Below are 16,314 nucleotides of genomic sequence, written 5' to 3' on the forward strand. Positions count from 1 at the left end.
CTAACCTGCTACATAAATTCACCTAACCTGCTACATAAATTCACCTAACCTGCTACATAAATTCACCTAACCTTTGTTGTTTCAGTTTCCATAACCTTTCACGTAAATTATTCTAACATTTGTCGTTAGTTCTCCCAGTAATTCTCCTTTGTTGTTATGAGGCAACAAGCAACCTGGTTTCAGAGAAAGATGTATAATACTACACGTCATCCAAGATGTATATTAAGTTACGTCATCCAATTCGTATGCTATTGTTCGACCGAGTAAGACGTATGATACTCTAAGTCCTATAATTCATATTATATTGTATGACTGCTATCCCATTCATTTTGTAACCTAACGTTACGTATCACACTAAAAGCTGTGTCACAGATTTACATACTGAAGAATACAAATGACCCTGAGACCACGTCACATCAAGCCCAGCAAGGGGAGCAAAACATCTTTAACACACACATGCACATGCACAAACACACACACACCCCTCCTCAGCCTGTCACCTCAGTGAAGGTGGAGCCACTGTAGAGAGCGGGAGAGAGAGAGAGTCCACTCCACACTCATCCATGGGGAGAGAAAGAGAGGAGAGAGCAGCGGAGGATTTCACACTCAAATGTATTTGACCTTCTTTGTGAAATCTGGAAATCCGTGGAGGGTATCTGGCAGCAATGAGCTGTTGAATGTTTGAGACTTGAGGGATGAACCTGGAGAAAGTGTTATAGCAGAACGGTCCTATATCAGTGGACCTTTCATTATTGGAGTAATCATCTGAGGAACTCTGGTTTGGAATTAAAGTCAGTGGGACATAGGACAGCTGCTTGATTTGTCATTGGAATACACTGACAGTATATGCACTGTTAAAAATAAGGTGGGTGTTTTTTGTTTTTATTTATCTACCTGGACATCTGTATGGGAAGAAACGTGAAAGAGAGGACTCTCAGATTTGTCATTCGAATTTATTGACTTTCAGTACAGTAACTGCTCTAGCTACCAAAAAACAGGAGGAACAGAAGGACATCTCTTTTTGCGTCGAGACCTGGTAGAAAAGGTATCAGATAGCCCCATTTCCCAGGAGGGCTCCCCTCCCTGCCCTCCCAGTCTACCCTGTCCCCAGCAGCATGTCCCAGGCTGTGAGGCTGATTCCAGTCCTCCGCAAACCACTCTACCATGAGCACATGGACTGCTGGAGGGAGTAAGGCTGCCTCTGCCTGGTCCACCTCTGTGTCTTGGTTTAGGTCTGGCTCCAGGTTTAGGTCTGGTTCTGGGTCTGGGCTAAGGTCTGGCTCCAGCTCCATCTCTGGGTCCTCCTTGTCCAGCCTGTCACTGTCTCTGCTGCTAGCACTGCTGCTCTCCCTTTCTCTCCCTTTGGTTGTCTGTCATCAACCTCTCTACAGAGGCAGGAACCAGCCCCACAGCCCCAACAGCACTCTTAGTGCCCCAGTGAACAGTTCTCTGGCTGGGTCCAGGATTGGAGGAACTGGGCAGACTGGGGATCCCTTAGGAAGGACAGGGGGTCCACTTGGGAGGCATGTACGCAGCTACAACCACCTGCAGGGAGATGTGCGGCGGAGAAAGCTCTTCTCCTTCCAGAAGTTCTTCCTGCGGATCGATAAGAATGGCCGAGTCAACGGGACCAAGAGTAAAGATGACCCACTCAGTAAGTAACCACAAGAGTATGTTTTTCAATTTGTAGGAAAGTGAAAGAGGGGGAAACAGAGGTTCAACCATAGTGTATTCAAAATTAACCATTGTGTTGTTTAAGCTTTCTCAAACCTTCTGGCACGGTCTTCACTACAGAACATCATACAAATTACAGAAAAAAAGGAAACAAATTCAAATGATTGACTTGAGTTGAAGGATTTTACTGAATAACATTTTTTTTGCATTGATCATTTCAAATACTGTATGTTGAATCAAAATGGCAAGATTTGTCTCCGAGCAGTTCACAGATGTTAAACCTTTTAGTTTAGTTCACATTCCTGATTAAAAGCTCCTTTTTCCGTCTCTAGCAAACATCCTTGTGATATCTGGCCTCTCCAAACATTCAGCACAATGATGGTAGATCTCAGATGGCTAAAACAGGACAAGGGAGGAATAGATTACCAACCTGTTATCTGTCATTATTCACTGCCCAGGGTAAATAGCGCTGATAACAACTAGACAGGAGCAGGACTGGGGGAAGGAGAGGAAACGTCAATCACTACCATGCTCTGTGACTCTCTCACACACAGCCAGTCTGCTACATAATGCCGATACCGTCTGGTTTCTGATCACTGCAGTATCATGTGAATGTGATCTGATACATTCACACAGGTACAGTAACATAAATGGGGATGTTTTTTTACTCACGCCAAATTGTTGTGCCTGAATATCCTATTGTAAACGGTGTAGCATGGCCAGTATGTCTAAGCACTTTGTTGCCGTCTTCACTGCAGCTCTTTTTACTTAGTGTTCTCAGTGATCACTGGGAGAAAAAATAACTTTCTATCAACCCACTTCCCAATTAGCTACGTGTGTGAGCCTATCTGTGTGCGGGCACTCACATGCTCAAGTGGGTGTGTGTTCGGATGTAGAAGCCAAGGAACCAGCGGCACATGTGCCCACTTAAACTACAACCTCCACCCACCCACCACACCTACCACCCCCCATCCCCGGTATATGGTACTCTAACGTTTCTCCTGGGAGTTCTTAACCACACATTCAATCAAAGACACTTATGGGAAACAGTAAGGGATGTACAAATGCCACTAATGGTGTTTGTTTTGACAAGAATATGACAGAAATGTCTTTATAGACTCTACACTTTTATATAAATGTATTTATAGACTTTAAACTGTCTTTATTTGACAGTGAGGCAAAAATGCAATGAATTTCAATGGGCCCCTTTCGGGTATTTGTGAAATAGTACAACAGCCAGGCTAGCAATGTCTTTACTAAGATGGTTGGTGGGTTCAACTTGACGCTATAGTACGTGTAAACCTATTGAACCTGTCAATTATCTCTCACCATTACTCCTCACAATTCTTTACATTTCTAGGCTATAATACTAGTACTAGTAGTATATATTAGTAATATTCTGTTGTATATATTACTAAGCATTTGCAAAAGATGACCTAGTTTATCTTTGGGTTGAGTATGAATGCAGTGGTAGGGGAGGGGGGGGGTACTAATTCATGAATGACATGGTTAACGTCATTGTGGTCACATCAAAGCTACGAGTGTTCAGTATCAATGGTGGTGCTGTCACAAAGCCGTGTCCTAGGGGGGACTGGGGACAGTGTGTGTGGATTATATGGCCCATGATCAGGTTCACAGGGAAAGGGATACTACAGAAGAGCAGCTCTAGTTTCTGCTCTGGACCAGGGGCTAGACATGATCCCTGGGAGGATGTCCTAGACATGATCCCAGGGAGGATGTCCTTTGTAGGCCCTTGAAATGGCACTAGATCAGGTTTTTGGCACTGGTTCTGTGGTAATGCCTAGTTAAACACTCCGGGTTGATAGAAAACAATAACATAGAACCGATATACTGTATGAATAAAACTAGAAAAGGCCATTTCCTAAACTAAATCTGTGTGCTTGTTCTTGCTAGGAGCAATCCCATGAAATATGTTGAGTTAAAGTTTTGGTAATCTTTCCATAGATATGTTAAATCATGATTATGTTTATGCACTACAAAAGCATATCTGGAGACAATGTTACCAGTTTTGATTTTTTTTAAAACATCCCTCACTCTCTCACTAGTCATTCTTATTTCTCCTCTTTAGAGATATGGTTTACGTCAAGTTTGTTTGTGTGCAAGGCTGAGACCTGACCTTTGAACCCTGGTTACAACAGTGCAGCAATAGAAGGGAAACAACTGTTTTGGGGTTTGAAATACCAACCTTGCTAGCACAGATCTCTACAGATGTAGAGGTGGTGGTTTTGGGGGCTGCCCATGGCCCTGTGAGGACCCTGCTCTGTTTAAGAGCCTGTATCCAACCTCCCACAGATTTATATGGATGCCAGTGCAAAACTGTCCCACATGGCACTCCATCATGCTGGGATTCTGCTGGGAGCTTACAGAGAGAGGGGGCTGGAATGGAAACCCCGGAAATATGGAGCTTTGCTAAAATAAGCACATGGGTATAAAGCTACACAAGCTAGCCGGCATGCAGAGTAACAAAAAATGTGCTTATCGATAACCTAATTTGCTATACATTGTTACATTTCACCAAATTTGAACAACCTAAAGCATTTGTAATGAATTGTACATTGTTACTGGGACGGGTAATGGTGGACTCTAGCAGTGCTAACTGAGGCACTAACAGATGTGTGGCGGCAGACGGATTAGTCTAATTACCCCAAACTGGGATTGTGTGAGTATGAGCCCAGCCTGTCAAGAGCGCAGGAGGCAAATATAGGAGGCCACCAAACGTGTCTGTGTGTCTCTCTCTCTCTCTGCCAGGGGCCATGTGTGCTGAGGCGCCAACGGACTTGGCCTGACATGGTCCCCACTTGCTCTCTCTGTGTGTGTGTGTGTGTGTGTGTGTGTGTGTGTGTGTGTGTGTGTGTGTGTGTGTGTGTGTGTGTGTGTGTGTGTGTGTGTGTGTGTGTGTGTGTGTGTGTGTGTGTGTGTGTGTGTGTGTGTGTGTGTGTGTGTGTGTGTGTGTGTGTGCGTGCGTGCATGCCCCACAGAAGGGAAACCACAGCCAGTACTCTCAGGGACACTGAGATAGAGATGTAAAGTTGTTTATGGACGTGGATAGAGGAAGGATATGAACAAACTAATTACATTCAATGTGGTCCTCATCTGCTTAACAGCTGATTTATGTTTCCATCCATCCCATATTTCAACATGACAATACAGTTCGAATGGTTCCAGATCTCTAAGTATATTTTTCCTCATTCTTAAATCAAGCAGTCTACCGTATCTGTACTGTAAGCTCTGTCAAATTTTTCTGAGACAACACATATTTTTCAAAGAGTAAACTTCCAGTTACCAAGAATAACAATGAAAACTGCAAAACACATCTGAACTTGGCAACCCACTGTGGAAAATCCACCTTTAATTCACATTGGCATTGTCTGCACCCCTTCGACCCTAACGCACCATTTACTGTAGTAACTACAAACAGAGCGTATCAAATGAGCCACACATTAGGAAAAAGAATCCAGTATGCAACAACAAATATTTCCCTAAATAAACAGATGGAAATGTGTGGTTGACCCAGGGCCATGTTTTTATGCGTGGTGTATCAGAATAACCACTACACAACACACAGGTGTCACATTTGGTGCTGGGTGTCGTAATGTGTAGTATGTTGAATGAAAAACACATTTCTCCTAATGGCTTTGTTTTGTGGCATTGTGGATATCATTCCTAAGTGAGCAAGTAGACATTAATCATCACAGACTGAGTGGATACAGGTGGGAAATACTATAGACGTGTGTGTGTGTGTGTGTGTGTGTGTGTGTGTGTGTGTGTGTGTGTGTGTGTGTGTGTGTGTGTGTGTGTGTGTGTGTGTGTGTGTGTGTGTGTGTGTGTGTGTGTGTGTGTGTGTGTGTGTTCATGCATACAGATGTGGGTCTTAATTTGAGCCAGTTTGCTACAGCAGGAAAATGATCCTGCAGCAACAGGAAATTATAATTATTATGTGGATTATATTTAATGGACATTTTTTAAGGGGTTTGCTACATTTTTTGTTAGGGCAAATGACATTTTAAAGTGGAAATTACAAACTATGAAAGCCTTTTTAAACCTTGAATATACTACAAGTTTGCATTTCCTGCAGGGAAATTCTCAGCAACGAAAGAGTGATCCAATTAAGATCCTACATCCGAATGGGTGTGTGTACGTGATGTGTACAATGTATACTCTATGTTTGTGTGGGGGGGAGACTCTTTGTGTGTGTGTGTGTGTGCTCAAACTTTATAAGAGCCGTCTCGCCCCAGCCCCCGGCGTGTGTCTTTGATCAGTGGTCATTAAGTTATTTCTAATCCTCATCTCCCTGTCTCTCTGTCATGGCCTCTGTTCTCCTCTGTTCTTTCTTCTTTCATCCCTAGCATGTTTACAGAGGGGCCAGAGACGACCTTAGATAGTCTTACATCCTCACACGATACCGGACACCTGATCCCTTACAGAAGCAACTCTCAGATCTTCAATGGCCGTTGTGTCATAGTCCCCACCACCACTTCACCTAACGGTAGAGCTGGGCGATATGAACAAAAATCCATATCACTGTAAATGTACTGAAGTATCATGGTAACGATACATTTAAAGTGCCCCACAATATTTTTTTTATATATAACCCTAAAAACGACTACTACTTTGAATGTTGTAGCTGTCAATAGTCCCATTAACAATCACACATATTAGCAAACATATCTCATTTCAAACTTGTCAGCCAGCCCGTCTATAGGGCGGGTTGGCTGACAAGTTTGAAATTAGATACGTTTTTAGGGTTATATCTTTTTTTAAATGTCACAAAAATGACCACCTTTACTCCACACACAGAGAAGCGTACAAAGCTCTGCCTCGCCCTCCATTTGGCAAATCTGACCATAATTCTATCCTGATTCCTGCTTACAAGAAAAAATAAAAGCAGGAAGCACCAGTGACTCGGACAATAAAAAAGAGGTCAGTTGAAGCAGATGCTTAGCTACAGGACTGTTTTGCTAGCACAGACTAGAATATGTTCTGGGATTCTTCCTATGGTATTGAGTAGTACACCACATCAGTCATTGGCTTCATCAATAAGTTCATCGATGACGTCGTCCCCACAGTAACTGTACGTACATACCACAACCAGAAGCCATGGATTACAGACAACATCCACACTGAGCTAAAGGCTAGAGCTGCTGCTTTCAAGGAGTGGGATTCTAACCCGGAAGCTTATAAGAAATCCCGCTATGCCCTCCGATGAACCATCAATCAGGCAAAGTGTCAATACAGGACTAAGATCAAATCATACTACACCGGCTCCGACGCTGGTCGAATGTGTCAGGGCTTGCAAACCATTACAGACTACATAGGGAAGCACAGCCGAGAGCTGCCCAGTGACACGAGCCTACCAGACGAGCTAAACTACTTCTATGCTCGCTTCGAGGCAAATAACACTGAAACATGCATGAGAGCACCAGTTGTTCCGGACGACTGTGTGATAACGCTGTCCGCAGCCGATGTGAGTAAGACCTTTAAACAGGTCAAAATTCACAAGGCCACATGGCCAGATGGATTACCAGGACGTGTACTGCGAGCATGCGCTGACCAACTGGCAAGTGTCTTCACTGACATTTTCAGCCTCTCCCTGTCCGAGTCTGTAATACCAACATGTTTTAAGCAGACCACCATAGTCCCTGTGCCCAAGAACACTAAGGTAACCTGCCTAAATGACTACCGACCCGTAGCACTCACATCTGTAGCCATGACGTGCTTTGAAAGGCTGGTCATGGCTCACATCAACACCATTATCCCAGAAACCCTAGACCCACTCCAATTTGCATACCATCCTAACAGATCCACAGATGATGCAATCTCTATTGCCCTCCATACTGCCCTTTCCCACCTGGACAAAAGGAACACCTATGTGAGAATGCAATTCATTGACTAAAGCTCAGCGTTCAACACCATAGTGCCCTCAAAGCTCATCAATAAGCTAAGGACCCTGGGACTAAACACCTCCCTCTGCAACTGGGTCCTGGACTTCCTGACGGGCCGCCCCCACGTGGTAAGGGTAGGTAGCAACATATCCACCACGCTGATCCTCAACACAGGGGCCACCCTGGGGTGCGTGCTCAGTCCCCTCCTGTACTCCCTGTTCACTCCTGACTGCATGGCCAGGCTCCAATACCACCATCAACTCCAACACCATCATTAAGTTTGCCGATGACACAACAGTGGTAGGCCTGATCACCGACAACGATGAGACAACCTATAGGGAGGAGGTCAGAGACCTGGCCGTGTGGTGCCAGGACAACAACCTCTCATGCAACGTGATCAAGACAAAGGAGATGATTGTGGACTACAGGAAAAGGAGGACCGAGCATGCCCCCATTCTCATCGATGGGGCTGTAGTGGAGCAGGTTGAGAGCTTCAAGTTCCTTGATCACCAACAAATTAACATGGTCCAAGCACACCAAGACAGTCGTAAAGATGGCACAATAAAACCTATTCCCTCTCAGGAGACTGAAAAAATTTGACATGGGTCCTCAGATCCTCAAAAGGTTCTACAGCTGCACCACCGAGAGCATCCTGACTGGTTGCATCACTGCCTAGTATGGCAACTGCTCAGCTTCCGACCGCAAGGCACTACAGAGGGTAGTGCGTACGGCCCAGTACATCACTGGGGCCAACCTTCCTGCCATCCAGGACCTCTATACCAGGTGGTGTCAGAGAAAGGCCCTAAAAATTGTCAAAGACTCCAGCCACCCTAGTCATAGACTGTTTTCTCTGCTAACTCACAGCAAGCGGTACCAGAGCGCCAAGTCTAGGTCCAAGAGGCTTCTAAACAGCTTCTACCCCCAAACCATAAGTCTCCTGAACATCTAATGAAATGGCTACCCAGACTATTTGCATTACCCCCCCACCCCCTTTTATGCCGCTGCTACTATTTGCTATTATCTCTGCTTTAATAACTCTACCTACATGTACATATTACCTCAATTACCTCGACTAACCGTTTCCTCCACACATTGACTCTGTAACGGTACCCCCTGTATATAGTCTTGCTATTGTTATTTTACTGCTGCTCTTTAACTACTTGTTACTTTAATTTCTTATTCTTATTCATATTTGTTAAACTGCATTGTTGGTTAGGGGCTTGTAAGTAAGCATTTCACTGTAATGTCCAAATCTGTTGTACACCTGTTGTATTCGGCGCATGTGACTAATATAATTTGAAGAAGCTGTCATTTTCATTTTTTAAATGTAACCTTTATTTAACTAGGCAAGTCAGTTAAGAACAAATTCTTATTTACAATGACAGCCTACCAAAAGCCCTCCTGCAGGGACAGGGGTTGGGATTAAAAATGTTAAATAAATAAAATATAAATATAGGACAAAACACACATCACGACAGGAGAGACAACACAACACTACATAAAGAGAGACCTAAGACAACAACATAGCAAGGCAGCAACACATGACAACCCAGCATGGGAAGCAACACAACATAACACTAACATGGTAGCAACACAACATGGTAGCAGCACAAAACATGGTACAAACATTACATTTGGCATGAGGATTATAACAATTGCATATTACATTTATGTATGAACAGTTTGGCTCGTTTGGTATGTAGGCCACCAATTCACAGTGCAAATATTCTGGTTACCTAAAAGCCATTCGAAAAGGTTGAATTATACCCTAGTAACCATAGCATGCTGTTGTTGTAGACAGCTGAGGTTATTAATTGTGCTCGTAGTATCAGAGGTCAGAGAGATACAGCTTCCTAATATGTCCTTTGACCAGAGAGCCCATTTATCATCCACACACGCACACACACACACAAACACACACACACATTTATCTAATCTGATGCTGGTGTGTGTTAATGACCCCTCTCTGTTTCCCATGGCACGTTTGATTTTATGCCTCACTCCTTGACTTCTTCTTCCCATTTCCTGTGTGGTGTTGTTATCCTATCTTGCAACACACACACACACGCACACACACATACAGCTAGGGAGTATGAACTGTAGGGAGTTGTCATGACGATGGCATGGTTCCCCTCCTTCCTCTCCCTGATGAGTGCTTGTGTGGCTGCCTGTGTCCCTGTCCCAACTCCCTGTCTTGTTGTCAGACCGTCTAAAAAGGTACTGTGTGAAGACTTGAAGAGGCAGGTGACCTGAAAAAAAGTGCCCTCTAAAATATACAGTGATTTACATCCCTGTCTCCACATCATGTATAACAAAGGGGATTAGAAATTATGCAAGTAATGTTATTTGATCAACTCCAATTCTATCTACTAATTTCATAGCTGACTAATGAAATTAGCTGCCCCCCCAAAAGAAATGACCTTGTGGCAGTGAGGTCTACATCATTCGGTAGAGCTGGGATGATAAATAGGAAATGATCGACACCGACCAAACTGATCCACCTATCATGGACATTTTTCTGATATCGTTCATTACGAATAAATCACCTATAGAAATAAATGGATGCGTGCGCAGCTATGGGGCAAAACAGACAGGTTGGTTTAGATTGTTGACATGTGAACTATATTTAGTCTCCAAATGTTTGAGAAGATAAATTCATTTGCACAATCAGTACATGTTGTTCTTCAAATACATCGTTACAGTTGTTGTTTAGCTAGCTAGCACATTTTTTGCCATATTAGCATTGACATGAAATCAGTCAAAAAAACTCAAAAGAAGACATGGTATCAAGAGCAAGATAAAACCAGCCTAGGATTCCCCACATGACTGGGCTCCCGAGTGGCGCAGTGGTCTAAGACACTGCATCTCAGTGCAAGAGGTGTCATTACAGTCCCTGGTTCAAATCCAGGTTGTATCAGATCCGGCTGTGATTGGAAGTCCCATAGGGCAGCACACAATTGGCCGGGGTAGGCCGTCATTGTAAATAAGAATTTGTTCTTAACTTATTTGCCTAGTTAAATAAAGGTTAAATAAATAAAAAATAAAAAAATGAGTTAAGTTGAAGTCTGTTGTTTTGTGTAGAGGGGATGTAGATGAAGCAAGCTTATTTGGATGAAATCACGGATGGATGGATGGATGAAAACTCTACCCTACAGTTGAAGAGGTTCTTCAGGATTTTCTCTGACTATTAACTAGAGTATTTTATGTATCTACTGAGCACCATAAGTAGCATGACAGTTCAAATAGGGGGTGCTGATACCTGTCCTGTTGATATCTGTCCTGTTGATATCTGTCCTGTTGATACCTGTCCTGTTGATATCTGCCCTGTTGATATCTTCCCTGTTGATACCTGTCCTGTTGATACCTGTCCTGTTGATACCTGTCCTGTTGATACCTGTCCTGTTGATATCTGCCCTGTTGATACCTGTCCTGTTGATATCTGTCCTGTTGATATCTGCCCTGTTGATACCTGTCCTGTTGATATCTGTCCTGTTGATATCTGCCCTTTTTCACACATGAACAACCTGTACAAGTGTGTGGTGTGAAATTGAAATGTGTTTTTTGAATATCCCACTTCCCCTGCCATTATTGATGCGACCCTGGAGCAATTAGGGTTAAAGCTGCAATATGTAACTTTTTGGGAGACCCAACAAAAGTCACATAGAACTATGAGTTATAGCTCTGTCATTCTCATTGAAAGAAAGTCTAAGAAGTGGTAGATCTGTTCTATGTGCGCTATTCTTGCTTGTTTTGTCACAAACAGAAATTAGGCAAACTATACAAATTTTAGCCACTGGGAAATGGATTTCTACATAGTGCATCGTTAGGTGCCTTGCTCAAAGGCAGATCGACAGATTTTTCACCTAGTTGGCTCTAGGATTTGAACTAGCAACTTTTTGGTTACTGGTCCAATGCTCCAACTGCTAGGCTACCTGGCACCTAGTTGGCTATGAACCCACACAATTTCACCTAGAGGCTTTCTCAAACACATCCAGCCAATGTGTTGTCTTAAGAAAGGCTCTAGCCGGAACATTTAATGTGTCAATTATTGATGTGCTTGGCTTGGGTAACAATGGATGGAATCCTGTCGCCTCACTTGACAGTCTGTGCTGCTGTCCATGGACCATATAGATCTGTCCATTTCCCTATATCTGACACAGCTGGTGGCTGGGCCTTTGTCTTCCTCAGTCAGGAGGGGCAGGCAGACTGCTGACTGTTTTACAAACTCTTATCTGCCGTGTATGTGACTACAGCCGATCCAGAACACTAGCTTCTATTTCCTCTGCCTCTGATGTCCCTTAAAATCCTCCCCTCTACAAATGGTCATGATGATTATAAATGGCTTATAAGAAGGTGTTTTTTTGTGTTTATTCTCAGGTATTCTGGAGATCACATCAGTGGATGTGGGCGTGGTGGCTATCAAAGGACTGGGCAGTAACTACTACCTGGCTATCAGCACCAAGGGAGAGCTGTATGGAGCGGTCAGTATCCGTGTCAGAGGTCATTCAACAAGCCTCAAAGAGATCCCCTTAGATTCTTCAGTCTTTATCACAAGATTGTTTAACTATGTAGCTGCTTTCACGTTTAACCAATGGTGCGGTGGAAACCATGAAAAGTGCTAAGAGCACACGAGCATTTACAGACGAAATTGGAAGTCAGCAAGTCATGACTATAGTTCTAAGTGACACAGACGTTAGATTACATCACATTTATCACTGATTTGAATAATTAACCATTTCTATTGAATGTACCCCTCTGGTACATCTTGACTAAGTTGAATTGGTTCCCACTGGGCAAAATCAATGTTGTTTTCAACTGAACTTTTCAACGTATCGTGACGTGGAAACTATGTGGAAAATATATTGGATTTGAAAAAAGCCATCAACTGTTGTTTTGAGATGAAATTTCAACCGCAGGATTATGCCATCATAGTGATTCATTTTCAACATTGACCAACAATGTATAAAATGTGTTGAATTTGTACCTTTGAAACAATGTCAGATCTTCAACTCAATATCCACTATAAGAAAGAAACAAAATGCTGGTCAGCACCTCCTACTGGGCAGTTGATATATCTACAGCTACCCTTTAGTCTCCCATCCAGGGTTTTAACCAAGCCTAGCTTTGATATTTATCACCGACTGTTACCAATGCGCTTTTGTGAGAATGATTGTTAAGAAATCTCCACTTAATAGATTCACTGTTGCTATCATAGTCATTCCCACGCGTGGGTTTAAGATAGCAAATTAGATGTAACCTTATATTTTCAATCATGTATCATCAATGATGCTATTTAGGCCTATACAGCATTTGGGAAGTCATCAATAGCTATTGTTTAAATTCAACCCAGTGTTCAACTAAAACTAGACAATAGGTCTAGGCCTAGGATTTTAAGCTTTGGTTGATTTCAAAAGGAACACTACAAGTTAGTAATACAAATATGTTGGATTCACATCTCCATCCAAACCAAAAATCTAAGTTAAAGAATATAACTGTATTTAAAGTGCATTTAAAGTTAGATTTAATTTAATTTAATCCTATTAATTAGCTTAGATGTTTGGTTTTAATGAATCCACCATTTCAATTATTCATTTGTAGACAAACTGGAAGTAAGCCAGACACAGTGGCACAGACAGAATTATCCAAGGACACATATCCTTCAAATGTTGCTATTTGGTTGCGTTGACAACCAAACACAATTCAAGTATCACTTTTGACATACAGTAAATAGTCTATTAACTTGTTGACCAGTTTAAAAAAGTATACGTTGGATTCAGGCCTCAATCTCAACCAAAAATAAAAGTTAAAGAATAGGACTAAGCCAGTTGCTCAGATGGGACTACCCAAGCAGTAGATACATCTCCTTTAAACGTTGATATTTGGTTGCATTGTTAACCAAACACAATTCAATATTACTTTTGTAATACAATAATGTAACAGTATTTATTCAACACATCCCGTGCCACATTCTGAGGTTACTGTAACAATACATGTCTTCTTATGTAATCATAGAAAGCTGCATGCTCAAGATAGCACGCAAATGTCACGCAAAAAAAGCACGCAAAATGTATATAATAATATGCGCAGAATCTCAAACTTGCACTTATGTACTTAAATAATCTCAATTGCAATCCAGGTCATTTGGTTACGCTATTAGATGAAGCACAATGTTAACACATTAAGTTGTTGTACAAATATACAAAATATCTAACGTTGTATTCCCATTTGAACTTTGTTGTGCTTTTAAAATGGTTGAACGCGCAGTAATAACACATTTAGGTGACAACTAAAAGAAAAATCGGACATTTGATTTTCGATTGGAATTTCGTTGTGCTTTTAGATTGCTGAAAGCATAGTGACAACACATTGGGAATTAAACAAACTTTTGGCTGTCTTTTGAGTGGCTGAAAATAGGTTGTAATATAATTGATCAATCTATCAACCATTTACATTTAAGTCATTTAGCAGACGCTCTTATCCAGAGCGACTAACCAAATATTACCCAATTCTCCACGTTGGAATTACGTGGTGTACCCAGTGAGTTATCAGTTAGCTAATTAGATTGAATTAGGTTGAATAAATACCGGGAAATATTTTGATTTAAACTCTTGTATGAACAGTACACCACTGGATTAACTGTAGTGGTGGTATTTTTACATCCTTTGCCAGTGTATGCACTTCAAAAACCGGAAATGGTTGAATCAGTATAAAATGGATTCAGTCAATATCCAAATACACATATGTGAATGTAACCCAATAATGTCCCTTGTTCTTCCAGAAAGAGTTTGGCATTGACTGCACACTGAAGGAACGTATTGAAGAGAACGGCTATAACACCTACGCCTCAGCCGAGTGGAGGAACAAGAAGAGACAGATGTTTGTGGGCCTGAGTGTCCAGGGGAGGCCACTGAGAGGGAAGAAAACACGGAGGAAGAATACGGCCACACACTTCCTCCCCATCATGGTGTGATGATGAGGAGCTTTTCACTGGACTAGACCCTGTCGGAGAGCTAATTCAGCACTGAACAATCTTTCAACTAAGGATAAGAAAGGACTCTAATCTGGACAGAGAACATCTGAACTAAAATACATATTTTGTCTAAGGAAGTTACTTAACTGCGCAGATGCTGCCTCCCACTGGGCACGGACGTCAATTCAACGTCTATTCCACGTTGGTTCAATGTGATTTCATTGAAATTACGTGGCGCAACGTTGATTCAATCAGCTGTGCCCAGTGGGCTGCTTCTGACTTTGCTTGAGATAGTTTATTGGTTTGGGGGATGGACAGTGTTTTCTGTGGCACATGGTGAAATATAAACTATATTCTGTGCCAAGTCATTGGAAGGAGGTGGACTGAAGGAGGACGTGACATTCGGGGGACAAAGTAGGAGGCTGTTTCACACATCAAGTGGATGAACTGAGGAAGCACTGGTTTTGTGTGTACAAAACACTTGTTACAAACTGTTATTCACGGTTCTCAATCGCATTTCAATAATCTGAACAGGTTTGGAAATCAAGAAGAAGGGCTAACAGATCATTAAATGCGAAAACAGCAATAAACTCTTGAGCAAGATCCTAGTGCTCATTTTAAGCCTGAAACCATGACAAAAGTGAATATATAATGTATACTTAACCACTAAGTTCTGACTGTGTTGAAGCAAATTATTTATTTTGTGTAATATTTAACTGGAGGTGGAAAGAAGGTGAACATTTATTTGCATTATTTTACACCTTTAATGTCTATAAGAGAAAATAAAATGAGACGTTTCCTCCTCTGTATCCCGATGTTCTCATGTCCATCACTAAAGTGTGCAACTAAAACTGGTTGACTCGGTAAACATCCGACAAATACACACATGAGAATGTGAACTAATACTGTCTACATAGGTAACAGGTTATGGTAAAAAGAAAGATAACCCAGAGCACAGAAAACAAGTGTAGTTTTCGAGTGACTGTTCTTATCAGGCTGACTGAGGTAGGGAATGACAAAAGGCAACCATTACAGGCCCACCAGATATTCCATGTGGCAACCATTGCGCTAATGATTAGAGTTCCCAAACAAACTGGAAACATACAGGCCAACCACATCAAAACGGAAGGGAGGTAACTACCCTGGTATGGGCTGTAGATGCTTACATCATTTTTTCAACTATCACCCCATTACCGTGGAGCTGCAACATTCCCGAATGTTGCGGAGGCCTTGGGCCACATGGATACAGAAAGAAACCTTTTTTTCATACAGTAAGTAATATGAAGAAAAGTTGATAGTATGTAGACCTCACATTTCTGCATTGTATTGTCCCACATCAAGCCCTTATTAGAATGTGGTGCAGGGTATGTGGGGTAGGAGGCTGTGAGTGTGTGTTTGTGTGTGCGTGCCTGTGTGAGCGCATGCGATGCGTGCGTGAGAGAGATGTCCGTATGACCTGTGTCTCGCCACCCACCTCCTCCTGTAATCGTCAACAAATGCTCTAATCAATGACAGCTGTCAGATGCCAGATCAAAAGACCAGGGGGAAAATGTTAACACCACGAACGCTCGGTCCTGTGCCTCTCTCATCTAAATATATTTTTATGTAAGGGTGTGAAATTGGGAAAAGAGCACAGTGTGTGCAAAACTAACATGAAAATGTCCAGATTTGTCCCATTCAACTAGAGACCGTGATTCCTGACCTGGAACTACTGTAAATGCTTGGAGATACTGTAGGATGCCAGGGATCATGACAGTATTTGCTTTG

At 42.3% G+C, this 16,314-nt stretch overlaps 1 protein-coding gene and 1 long non-coding RNA gene across 2 annotated transcripts; one reads left to right on the top strand and one right to left on the bottom strand.

The window, feature by feature from the left end:
* Nucleotides 1-934: 934 nt before the first annotated feature.
* On the bottom strand, nt 935-2,483 carry LOC139576472 (uncharacterized). Its single transcript, XR_011675121.1, has 3 exons — nt 2,347-2,483; nt 2,105-2,169; nt 935-1,596 (listed from the first exon to the last, which is right to left on the bottom strand). It is a non-coding gene; the product is annotated as an uncharacterized lncRNA (long non-coding RNA).
* Nucleotides 1,165-15,356, top strand: LOC139576471 (fibroblast growth factor 10-like). The gene is made up of 3 exons (XM_071402626.1): nt 1,165-1,654; nt 11,955-12,058; nt 14,356-15,356. Exons 1-3 carry the CDS (start codon nt 1,165-1,167, stop codon nt 14,545-14,547), a joined length of 786 nt encoding a protein of 261 aa, XP_071258727.1. The 3' UTR covers nt 14,548-15,356.
* The last annotated feature ends 958 nt before the right edge of the window (nt 15,357-16,314 follow it).

This window comes from Salvelinus alpinus, chromosome 5 (assembly GCF_045679555.1).
Source record: "Salvelinus alpinus chromosome 5, SLU_Salpinus.1, whole genome shotgun sequence".
In the NCBI taxonomy this organism is placed as follows: Eukaryota; Metazoa; Chordata; class Actinopteri; order Salmoniformes; family Salmonidae; genus Salvelinus; species Salvelinus alpinus.